Source organism: Zootoca vivipara, chromosome 12 (genome assembly GCF_963506605.1).
Source record: "Zootoca vivipara chromosome 12, rZooViv1.1, whole genome shotgun sequence".
NCBI classification, from domain to species: Eukaryota; Metazoa; Chordata; class Lepidosauria; order Squamata; family Lacertidae; genus Zootoca; species Zootoca vivipara.
In genome coordinates, this window is record NC_083287.1 from 58,692,862 (window position 1) to 58,706,019 (window position 13,158).

General features: G+C 45.4%; 1 protein-coding gene across 1 annotated transcript in view; it reads left to right on the forward strand.

The window, feature by feature from the left end:
* The window catches only part of LOC118079413 (zinc finger protein with KRAB and SCAN domains 7-like), a 45,738-nt gene that overhangs the window by 16,039 nt on the left and 16,541 nt on the right, over positions 1–13,158 (forward strand). Inside the window, exon 7 of the mRNA XM_060281080.1 lies at positions 12,653–13,135. Coding sequence (XP_060137063.1) covers positions 12,653–13,135 — 483 coding nt within the window. The remainder of the gene's footprint in view (positions 1–12,652; positions 13,136–13,158) is intronic.

Here is a 13,158-nt window from a genome sequence, read left to right on the forward strand (position 1 = left end):
TGACGTACTGGATATTATATTTGACCATAATTATTTTAGACACCTGGACCAGTTCTATTTACAAGTGAAAGGGGTAGCAATGGGTTCGCTTGTGCACCCTCAATAGCTAATATATACATGATTGATTTTGGGGAAAAAGTTCATCCTGTGTGATACTAACCCATTTAAAATACACATTTTGTAACACCATCGCTACATTGATGATCTTTTCATGATCATAGAGAATCGACATGCTGCCACAGGCTTCTTACAATGGATCAATGCACAAGATCCCCACATTAATCTTTCAGGTCATATCCATGAGGACAGGGCAGTCTCGAGCAGGTCAGGCGCCCTGGCGCTGAGGCACAGAGATCGCTCCAGCGCCCCCGCCCTCACAGCGCGCAGTGCCTCGCCTACTGGCCTGGCGCCCTGGCGCCCCACGCCACCGGGACTATACCTAGAGCCGGCCCTGCATGAGGAAGAAGTACACTTCTTAGACACCACAGTGTTTAGAGACAACTATCAACAACTTAGAGTACGCTGCCTCCACAAACCCACAGATCGCAACTCCCTGCTACCGTCTTTCCCCTATTTTAAGACGTAGTCATTATATAAGCCATAGCAGGATTTCTAAGCAATTGCGCGATACAAGCCATACCCCGAAAATAAGACATACTGATAGACCCTTCACCCAGTAGCAATAACCCCCTGTGTAAGCTGTACTTGGTGAAGAGGAGAAAAGTGGGGTGGGGAGGAGATGAAGGCACGAGGAAGAAAAGAGGGGCGATTGAAGCCGTTGCCTCGGGCGATTGAAGCCGTTGCCTCGTGAATGCAGAGGCTGTTTTCCCTTTAAGGAAGAGATCTACGTGTGCGCGTCTCTCTGTCTCTCCACCCCCCCCGCGTCTCTCTCTCTCTCTCTCTCTCTCTCACACACACACACAGAGAGAGAACCCACCTCTCGCTTCCCTCCACCTTTCCCTTCCATTCTATGCGCCCACCCATGAGTTGCCTGTTGATTTCCTCTTGACGGGAGAGGAGCTTTTGAAGCCGCTGCCTCGCGAATTCAAAGGCTGTTTTCCCTTTAAGGGAGATCTCCGTGTGCGCGTCTCTCTCTCTCTCTCTCTCTCTCTCACACACACACACACACACACACACACACAGAGAGAGAACCCACCTCTCGCTTCCCTCCACCTTTCCCTTCCATTCCATGCGCCCACCCATGAGTTGCCTGTTGATTTCCTCTTGACAGCAGTCTCCTGTGTCTGATTGTTGTCTCCTTGCTTTTACCGAAGGCATAAAGCAGCCTTCCTTTCTACCTTATGCTTGCTTGTCTGTGGAGCTGCCCCTTTAAGGATTTGTAAGTAGTCTGGATCGCAGTCCTTGCCTTGGGGACTTTTTTTTTAAATCAATGACTTTTTCCGTCTTGCTGTTTGCGAGCACAAAAGTTAAACTGCCGGTCCTAGCTTCCTTTACCCACAAAAATTTAACTCACCTCGCTAGCTCAATTGCTTCTTAATTGCTACCATTTACCAAGTCAGCAATCTTAATTGCTGTTTAGCTGGCTTCTTTGTTCTCAGCAGGTAGCTTCTTTGCTATCAGTGATAGCACTACAAAGTGTTACATTGTCATAGCTGCCAAGTTTTCCCTTTTCTCGCGAGGAAGCCTATTCAGCATAAGGGAAAATCCCTTTTAAAAAGGGATAACTTGGCAGCTATGTACATTGTTGGAACTTCAGACTGTTGGAACTTAAGTCTTGGGCAGCTGGCTAGTAGAGATCCTTATTTGCTTTTACGTATAGGCTACTGCTAGGACTGTATCACACAGATAGATTCCATTATACTGGTTTAGATTTAAGAAGCTCCAGTGTAGCAGATTGCTATTAAGTGAGTCCCCACATCAGAGGAGAGAGAGAGCAGCCCTTTGCGAACATCCCAGGGCTGGGGAGAGAGGGCTGGGCCAGGGACGCACACACCTCCCGTCCCTCAGACTCATAATAAAAATACCAGTTACAGGTAGGTAGCCGTGTTGGTCTGAGTCGAAGCAAAATAAAAAAAATCCTTCAGTAGCACCTTAAAGACCAACTAAGTTTATATTTTGGTATGAGCTTTCGTGTGCATGCACACTTCTTCAGATACCAATATCAATAAAAATACCAGTAAGACATCCCACCAAAAATAAGCCACCCTGTGGTTTTTTGAGAAAAAAAAGTAATAAGACGGTGTCTTAAAAAAGGGGAAACACGGTACATGCACTCTCATTCCATCCGCCTCACCTACTCAAAAACCTCCCATACGGACAATTTCTACGACTTAAGAGAAACTCTTCAGCCTACCAAGATTATAACAATTCTGCGAGGACAATGACCACCTCCCTAATTTGTCGTGGATATTCACAGAAAACATCATCTGAAGCATTACAAGGAGTGGATAAGATTACAAGGAGTGGATAAGATAAATAGACAGGATCTATTCAAATTACGCACGAATAAAGAAAATACGAACCGCATCACATCCACTCTACAGTATACACCTCGCACAGCTTCAATTAAAGCCATTGTTTATAAACACTGGTTTATAAACACTTATATGCAGAATTCATCATGCGAAAGGCTGGACTAGATGAATCCCAAGCAGGAATTAAGATTGCCGGAAGAAATATCAACAACCTCAGATATGCAGATGACACAACCTTGATGGCAGAAAGTGAGGAGGAATTAAAGAACCTTTTAATGAGGGTGAAAGAGGAGAGTGCAAAATATGGTCTGAAGCTCAACATCAAAAAAAACCAAGATCATGGCCACTGGTCCCATCACCTCCTGGCAAATAGAAGGGGAAGAAATGGAGGCAGTGAGAGATTTTACTTTCTTGGGCTCCTTGATCACTGCAGATGGTGACAGCAGTCACGAAATTAAAAGACGCCTGCTTCATGGGAGAAAAGCAATGACAAACCTAGACAGCATCTTAAAAAGCAGAGACATCACCTTGCCGACAAAGGTCCGTATAGTTAAAGCTATGGTTTTCCCAGTAGTGATGTATGGAAGTGAGAGCTGGACCATAAAGAAGGCTGATCGCCGAAGAATTGATGCTTTTGAATTATGGTGCTGGAGGAGACTCTTGAGAGTCCCATGGACTGCAAGAAGATCAAACCTATCCATTCTTAAGGAAATCAGCCCTGAGTGCTCACTGGAAGGACAGATCGTGAAGCTGAGGCTCCAATACTTTGGCCACCTCATGAGAAGAGAAGAATCCTTGGAAAAGACCTTGATGTTGGGAAAGATGGAGGGCACTAGGAGAAGGGGACGACAGAGGACGAGATGGTTGGACAGTGTTCTCGAAGCTACGAACATGAGTTTGACCAAACTGCGGGAGGCAGTGGAAGACAGGAGTGCCTGGCGTGCTATGGTCCATGGGGTCACGAAGAGTCGGACACGACTAAACGACTAAACAAAATAAACACTGGCATTTACTTGCTAACATCCCTGGATGTGCAAAACCACCTCTTTTTGGACTTTAAAGACCTTCTGGTGAAATCTGCTATGTTGCCCAAAACATTACGTAGAGAGTAATTTTCCTTCGGGCCACTTCTGATGCGGAGGATGCAATGTATGCAAATATTCTCTAGGGAGTTTTCCGATGCCTTGTCTAAGTTCAAGTTTACTTTAAGACATTCCAGTGACTGTAACACTAAAAATTGCATATATGCATGCCAAAAAATGTACATTGGCAAATATTCCAGACCCATAAAACTTAGAATTAGCGAACACCGCTCCAGGATTCGAAATCAGATCATGGTTGAACATTACATCCAACACAAACACACAGAGGATGATTTTTTATTCTTCGTAATATGGAAACTACCTCCAGCCCGCTTTCACAGGAAGAGCAACGACAGACTTCTCCTTCAACGAGAATACAAGTTCATACATCTTTTTAACACGTTACATCCGTGGGGGTTGAATAACAGTCTTGACTTTACAGCATTCTTATAATCAATATTGTGTTCTTATACAGCCTGTATTTAAATCATGCCACTGCAACTTTCAATTGTTGCAGCCATAGTCAGCATCTGCAAATGTAGCACTCTTCCTTTAATTAGATAGTAGACCACACCTAGTTTTCTATTTAAATACTGCAAACAGATTGAGTAAGTTAGAAAAACATGAAAGGTACGCTTTGACCTTGAAACTATGAAACTAGAGGTAAGCATTCTTTGTTACAAGTCTATATATAATTTTCTATATATCTTCTATGTAAAGATGACAAAAGATGTGCTGTCTCTGTTGGAATTTTCTGTATATAATTGTGTATATACAAAGAAGACAGAATGTAATACAATACTCTAATACACATTTTTAATGTAAGACTCTTTGTCATTCCAGCTGATGAAGAATAAACCTAAACAGGGCCTTGTCCTGGATTTCTAAAAACTGGATTGCTACTGGAATTTGTCTTATTATTCTCAACTTAAAACTTTCTAAAAATTAATCTACTATCTGGCCAGAGCTCTTAAAATCTGTAAACAGTACATGGAAGTAGCTTTAGTTAAATTTGAATTTCCTTTGGATATCTTAAAATGGATTAATGTAATATATGAAACACCTACGTCAAGAGTCAAAGTGAATGGTCATCTGTCTGCCACCTTTCATCAGGCCTGAGGAACCAGACAAGGATGTCCTATATCGCCATCACTTTTTAATATCTGCTTAGAACCCTTGGCTTGCACCATGAGACAACACTGCGAGATTCACAGAATAGTTCACAATACATTTGAATATAAACTAGTTTTATTTGCAGTTTTATTGTTTATTGTAAATGATAGGTGTCTGTGCATCTTATGGAGCAAATGCGTGGTCCCTGGAGCCGAATTGCCCAGGGGCTAAAGGCAGATCGTGCTTTTTTTTTTTTTTAAGAAATAGCTAAAGGCTAACAAGAGGGAATGAGCTTAAAGGAACCCGCTCAGCAGCTGATTGCAAGAGATCAGGGAGGGAGATAAGAGAGCTAGCTCCGGCCCCTGGCCCCTTGCCTAGGCCTCAATTGTTGTCTGCAGAGGGAGACGTGACTGGCTGATTAGATTATCTGTCTGAAAACTGTAGAAATGGGTCCCTTTCCTTTCCTATAGAAGAAGCTGCAGAACTATGAGTTGAACCCCATAAAAACAGGATTTTTTCCCTTTGCAAGGAAACTCAGCAACTTTGAGCTGATCCTAAAAATTGAGCTTTCCTCCCTTGCAAAAAAGATGCACAACTCTGAACTGACCCCACCCCCCAAATGGGGCTTTCCCCATCTGCAAAAAAAGCTGCACAACTTTGAGCTGATCTTTAAAAAATGGAGCTTTTCCCCCTTTGCAAAAGAAGCTCCCTCAAATATTTAGGGGGGGCAAGGGCACCTAGGCCTCTAGGAGTTGGCTACTATGCCTAGAACAATTCAAGAAAGCAAAAAAATATTTTCCTGTTTTCCTCCTCTAAAAACTAGGTGCGTCCTATGGTAAGGTGCGTCCTATGGAGCGAAAAATACGGTACCACTGCAGCGGGAAGGTAAATGGCATTTCCGTGCGCTCTGGCCTCCTTTGCATGGCCACATGACCCGGAAAAGCTGTCTGCAGAAAAAAGCCAGCTCCCTCGACCTGAAGTGAGATGAGCGCCACACCCCATAGTTGCCTTTGACTGGACTTAACTCTCCAGGGGTCCTTTACCTTTTTATATACTTACTAAGTTTTGGGAGAAAGTGCTGGATTGTATAATTATGGCCGATCAGAAGAAACTAACATTTTCAGTGGAGAATATTCTTGTGAACTAGATACCTACTATATGCAAGTTAACGGGATAACGAAAATGGTAGCCAAGCGACTGATACTGATGAACTGGAAGAACAAAGACATGATCTCCTTTAATCAATGGCTTGATAATATGGTAGCACTTGCAATTTATGAACGGACTGCTTACAGACGTAGACTCTGCTTGTAAATATGACAATATTTGGAACAAATTAATACAAAATGTAGTAGGCTAAATATATTTACATTAGTATTGTGATAATAATATCAGATCTATGGGTTAAGATAGGGACCCAGGTGGCACTGTGGTTAAACCACTGAGCCTAGGGCTTGCTGAAGCGGTTCGAATCCCTGTGACGGGTTGAGCTCCCGTTGTTTGGTCCCAGCTCCTGCCAACCTAGCAGTTCGAAAGCACGTCAAAATGCAAGTAGATAAATAGGAACCGCTACAGCGGGAAGGTAAACGGCATTTCCATGTGCTGCTCTGGTTTGCCAGAAGCAGCTTTGTCATGCTGGCCACATGACCTGGAAGCTATACGCCGGCTCCCTCGGCCAATAATGCGAGATGAGCGTGCAACCCCAGAGTCGGTCACGACTGGACCTAATGGTCAGGGGTCCCTTTACCTTTTTATGGGTTAAGATATACCTATAACCCCCCCTTTTTAAACAACATACAAGTTGTCTCAGGGGTGGCCTGGAATTACCAATGGATGTGGCTCACTATTTGCTAACCTTAGGCTCCACCCCTTGAATGCTCCACCTGGACAGTTAAAGACGGTGCCTCCTCTGTAATCACTGGCTTCCTCTAGGAAAGTCTCCCCATAGTGAGTGACCCCACCCCTTGAAGGGTTCCAGATGGGACCGCAGAGTACTCAACCTGAAGCGTACTTAACCCGAGGTATGACTGTAATTGGTTCTGGAAGTATGTACTTAACCTGAAGCGAACTTTCCCATTGAAAGAAATGGAAAGTGGATTAATCCATTCCAGATGGGTCTGCAAAGTACTTAAACTCAAACCGAAGCGTACTTAAACCGAGGTATGACTGTATGTACTTAATTAATTAAGTTGAGAACTTAATTCGTTCCGGAGGTCCATTCTTTTCTTAACTTGAAGCACCACTTTATCTAATGGGGCCTCCTGCTGCTGTTGCACCGCCAGAGGACAATTTTTGTTCCCATCCTGAAGCAAAGTTCTTAACCTGAGGTACTATTTCTGGGTTAGCGGAGTTTGTAACCTGAAGCGTTTGTAACCCGAGGTACCACTGTATGTCTATTTAATTGGATTTTGAATAAATGTGCAACTGTTGCTATTTAGAATTTTATTGTGTTTTTTCCCTTCTCAGTGGGATGTGTAAACAGCTATTCTGAATAATGCTTTCATGTGGGAAGGGGCACTGGGGAGGAGAGGGGGCAGTGGCCCAACAATGATGGGACCTGGCACTTCAGGCCCTGAGGACATCTCCCCAGGGTCTGTCACCCCACTGAGGAACCTGCAGACCAGTGGATTCCAGTGGCAGAGCTGTCGTCCTGGGTTTCAAAGGGGGAGGTGCAGACTCCAGAGACTCTGGCTTCACCTGGGGCGGGCCATGGACAGCTAAACCACGACGAGGAGGAAACCTCTCCCCCTGCCAACTCCCCAATCTCCTCTCCTTAAGCTTAAGGATGCGCGGAGCCCCAACAGCCCCCCCGCTAGATCCCCATTTTTACAATGCCCTCTCTTTTAAACTCTCCAAATGACTACTCCCCCCAAAGACTAGACACCCCCTTTCACCCTCCCATCATCCTCCGAGATCGAGCGGCAGGGGCCTCCTTATCTTCCCAGCCGGTGGAAACGGGGGCGGGCGGGGGGGGAATCAGGCAGCAGGAAAAGGCTTCTCCGCCTGCCTCCTTCCTTTCTGCTCAGCCCCCCACCAAGAAGACTCACACGCACATCCAAAGCACCGCAGCCAGGATCAGGCCCCCAGAAGACTCGAAAGAAGGGAGGGCGGTGCATGGGACAGGGACGCTGCCTTGAATGGGTGGGACGTGGGACACCCCCCCTTTCAACTCGCTGCGGGGAAGGGCGATCCATGAACCTCCACGCATCACCTCCACGTGGGATCTGGTTCGTTCTTGTGGGGTTTTGGCTACAGCCAAGCGCGTCGCAGCCAATCAGAAGACAAGGATGGGGATGACAGGAGATGCAGGCCAAGGAGGGGGGCACGCCTCCCCTGCAAGCTCTTCCTGCTGTTTCAGGCCAAGGGAGAGACCAGCTCAGATCCCTCCAAACACACCACTGGGGGGGGGGAGGTGCAATGCGCGGGGCTCCTCCTCCTCTGCTCTGGAGGAAGGAAACGCAGAGAGAGGGCGGTCTGATTGGGGCGCTCGGCTTGCCAAGGGTTAAAAGGAACTGAGCTGAATTCCCAGAGAGGAGAGGAAAGAAGGGTGGGGCGGGACAGGGGCAGGGACTCCAGAACAAAAGCCCCTCCGTCCCTCTCCTGTCACTTCCTGCAAGCGGGGCGAGGATGCTTGGTCGGCCTCTTTTGCAAGCGCTGCCTCGGTGGCTCCTCCTGCAATCTGGTGAGTCTCCTCTCTTTCCTCCCTTTGGCTGGATGGGGGAGAAAGAGGGTCCCAGGGTGCAAGGAGGGCTGTTCAGATCATGCATGCATTTATTTTAAAAAAATTTAAACATATTGTTTTCTTATTTAAAAAGCCATACAAACAATAATACATATAGAAGAAAAAGGGAAAAAACAGAGAAAAAGGAAAACACAAAACACACAAAATATAGAAAACTTCCAGACATTTGATATGGGTTCCCTTTCTAAATATATAAACCTTTATGTTTCTTCTTTAAATATTTATCAATTATATTTAAATTAAATTCTATCCTCCTTACTCTTGTTATATACAAAATATCTTGTCGGTCCTATTCTAGGCAAATCACCCATTTTGAACTCATTCCTTCTTTATGAAAATAATCTGCCACATAACTCCATTCTGTTTTCAATTTCTGTTTAGATATCTTCCTAATTATTGCTGTTATTTTTGCTAAGTTCATGAACTCTACTAATTTCATGTGCCAATCTTGGATTGATGGGACTTTGCCTCCTTTCCAATTTCGGGCTAACACCATTCTGGCCGCTGCACAGGTGTATAATAAGATATTTCTCCTGTCCTTAGGGGTATTCTCTGGCATTAGGCTTAATAGGAAAATCTCTGGGTTTTTTTTTCAAATGTCCATTTTAACATTCTTTTCAATTTTTCATATACATCATTCTAGAATTTACTCACTTTATTACAGCTCCACCAACAGTGGAAATAATCTCCTGTTCCTTCGTTGCACTTCCAGCATTTATCCGCATCCTTTTTATATATTTTTGCTAATTTAGCTGGTGTCAATGCCACCTAAATACCGTTTTCCATATGTTTTCCCTTATCCCCATACAATTTATCCCATTGGATGCTATATCGTTCTTCCGACATCCTGTGCCCATCTTATCATGACATGGTTAACCACCTCATCTTTCATATCCCATTCAAGATAGCCATGTTCAAATATATGAAAGGATGTCATATGGAGGAGGGAGAAAGATTGTTTTCTACTGCTCCAGAGAAGCGGACACGGAGCAATGGATTCAAACTTCAAGAAAGAAGATTCCACCTAAACATTAGGAAGAACTTCCTGACAGTAAGAGCTGTTCGGCAGTGGAATTTGCTACCAAGGAGTGTGGTGGAGTCTCCTTCTTTGGAGGTCTTTAAGCAGAGGCTTGACAGGCATATGTCAGGAATGCTTTGATGGTGTTTCCTGCTCGGCAGGGGGTTGGACTGGATGGCCCTTGTGGTCTCTTCCAACTCTATGATTCTATGATTCGAAGTGAAAATTTATAAATTTTTGCCAAAGGTTTTGTGGGGTTTTCTATTAACAATTCCTGTAATTTAGATCTATTCTCTGAGACCCACCTCATGGTACACACATCACACCCCTCCGTTTCCACAGCCGCTACTTCTCCTCCGCCAGCAAGAAAAGATGGATGAGGCGGTCTTGCCAGAATGACTCCGCCATCTGTGAGACAGAAAGGTGAATGAGAAGTCAGGAGCGCATGCTTCTGTCAGAGATGAAGCTATGCATGTCGAACTAGAGGTGGGTGGGCCACGGAAAAAGCCTCACGTGCCGAGGCATTTGGACATTGGTAGCCATTTCATATTTTAGTTATGTGAAAATTGAGGTTCCCTGCTTTGGGCTCTTGGATCCCACCAATGACCATCAACTAAGAATGCGGCAGACTCGCCCCGCTAACTGCCCATTAAATATAGCGGACCCACCACTTGGCAGTAAAATTACATGAATTTCTGCAGTTTACCACAGGCCATCTTGTGGGGATCCTATACGAGGGGAAACTTAGTGATTTAGAGTATTAGGAAAGAGCTGAAGAAAAAGAAGAGGTTTGTGAAACAGTTTTTGGGTCAGGAGGTCTGTCCTTTCAAATAAAAGTTATTTCTTAAACTAAATATAAAGATGCACTGCTTTTCTTAAACTTCAGTTGCTAAAAGCTCACTTGTTGCGCTTCGGTTGGAAGTTTAGGTTTCTAACATAGCAGGTAAAAGAATTAACTCGGTTTCTGTCCATTTATTTAGTTAGTTATTAACGTACCAGGGTTACAATTAAATACTTTTATACACCTTCCTTCTCAGCCTAATGCTTTGGTTCCTGAGTGAGGGGCATTTTTCGTCCGCCCTCCTCTCTCTTAGCCACCCCCTGGGATTTCCCACAGACCCAGGGGATCCCCTCAGGCCTTGTTATTTGTTTAGGGGTCCCCTTTTCCTAGCAGATCTCTCCCCTCCTGACTGGAAGGAGGAGACCCTGGCTTAGTCCGTCTTCCCACAGCTTCTTCCTCTCCTGCCTCCTCAGACTCAGCCCTCCAGATTAAATCCTGCCTCCATACTCTCCTCAAACCCTCCACTGGGTCGTCTTCCTATCTAAGCTGCTGTGGGGCTCCTTTTCCTCTCAGATCAGAGCCAGTCCTCCCTCAGAAAAACCCTCTCCAAATAACAACAACAACAACAACAACTGTATTGTAATAATAATAATAATAATAATAATAATAATAATAATAATAATAATAATAATAATAATAATAAACCCCACCTCCCCTCTCAGATCAGGCCCTGTCCAATTCTCTCCCTCAGAAAGGGCTCCTTGGATTTTCCCTCCAAAAGGGCTGGGAGCCAATCAGAGAGAGAGAAAGAGAGAGAGAGGCTCCCCCCCCCCTGCTCTGGTTCTGAGGGAAAATCCCTCATGGGAGAAAGTGGGTTGAAGCAACGGGAGAATACTAGGAATAAGAAAGGATACAGATCAATGGACCGAGTCTGCTCTTGTCATTTGTATAGCACAATTAGTTTATGGGAATGTCTACAACATATGGTTCATTTTTAGAGGTCAGTGCCTGAGATGGACTACAACTCCCATGATCCCTAGCTAATAGGACCAGTGGTCAGGGATGATGGGAATTGTAGTCTCAAAACATCTGGAGGGCAGAGTTTGCCTAGGCCTGCTTTGTGGTGTTGTTATATTTTGCAGCCATTTTAAAATACTTTAAAATGTTAAAAAATAATCACAGAAATAGGCTGGGTCCTGAAAACATGTCTCCGTTGTCAGAGGCCTTGGGAAAGAGGGGAAGGTGCCTCTGTGGGGAGGGAATCCCCCAAGGGGGGGAATCTGCCCCCAGGATGCCCTCTCTCGGGCCACCCGCTACCAAGAGAGGCCTCTCTGCCAAATTTCACAGCCAAGAAGGTCTGTAGGGAAGGAGGCAGTTCTTCACATATTTTGAGGGGGGGGCTAAGTGAACCCCACCCCTGAAGGCATCCCTGTTTAGGGAAGTTTTAAAGATTTAATGCTGCATTGTGTTTTTAATATTTGGTTGTGAGCGCCCAGAGGGGCTGGGGAAACCCAGCCAGATGGGTGGGGTGTAAATAATAAATTCTTATTATTATATTATACTCCTGTGAGAACTTTGAATTGGATCTGGAATGAATGGACCACCAATGCAGCTGTTTTAAAACAGGAATTAAATGTGTTCTCAAGGGTTGTAATTGGGGTGGGTTTCAGTGAGGAGGGGGAGACCCATGGATGCTCCTTGGAGAAGAAAGTGGGAAAGAAATGCCCTTCATAAAGGAAGGAAACTCAGCCAACAATCTGGCTTCTGCAATTTGGAGCAGATTCTGAACCATCTTCAAGAGCAGTTCCAGTTAGGGCCTTGCAATGATCCTATCTGATCCACAGCAGGAATTACCTTGGCCATGTCATCTCTGCTCCAAGGGGACAGTGGTTGGCAAGCTAGCCAAAGCTGGAAAGGGGCACTTACAAACAGAGAATTTATTTACCATCACTTGTTTATAGCACTATCCTTTGGCCCTCAGAGGTTGGCCAGATACGTATCTGGCCCCCAGACCTAAGAAAAAGGGATCCCACCCCAGCAGTTGTTCTTGAGAACATTGGAGAATCCAAATGCTAGAAACTGAGGCAGAAGCAGGAAGGATATGGGTCCTGAACTGTGGGAGGGAGGGAGAGCAACTCTTGAGGATCCCAGGGTTGGTTGGCATCCATCTGTCTCAGGAGACAATGGGAGAGTGTGCCTTTGGGGGTGAGGTCAAACTGTTGGAAGGTTCTTTCATTGACTGAAAACACTGAAAGGCAGGAGCAACTAGGCTGATTCATTTGACAGACACTCCCAATGTTTCCTGCACATTTTGCATACTAACTTCCCTTCTAGTAGGGCTAGTTCAGAGTCTGGGCTGTGTTTCAGTGAAGCCCTGGTTCCTAACAAGATTCAGGGAACCTTTTTCTTTTCCTGGCTGTTATCAATTTCATAACAGAACAATGTATTTGCTTTGTAGGATTTGCAAACGCCTCTACTTAGGACAGACGGAATTGGCAGAAGAAGAAGGGGGCTTCCTTCCGTTCTCTTGGAGGCTTCCTGGGAGCCCAGATGGATGAGCAAGACTCAGCTGGCCCTGAAGCAGGAAGAGGCCATGTCATCCAAACTGGAAGCAGTGGGGGATTCTGGGAAAACTCTCAACCGAAGATCCTGGGTGAGGAGAACACCTTCAGCTCAGAAGTGCAGAGAAAAAATTTCAGGCAGTTCTGCTACCAGGAGGCCAAAGGACCTCGAGAGGTTTGCAGCCGACTCCACCACCTTGACCTTTGGTGGCTGAAGCCAGAAAAACACACAAAAGCTGAGATGCTGGACCTGGTGATCTTGGAGCAGTTCCTGGCTGTCCTTCCACCGGAGATGGAGAGCTGGGTGAGGGAATGTGGAGCAGAGACCAGTTCCCAGGCGGTGGCCCTGGCCGAAGGTTTCCTCCTGAGTCAGGCAGAGGAGAGGAAGCAGGCAGAGCAGCAGGTGAGAGAGACTTTTCTCTGGAT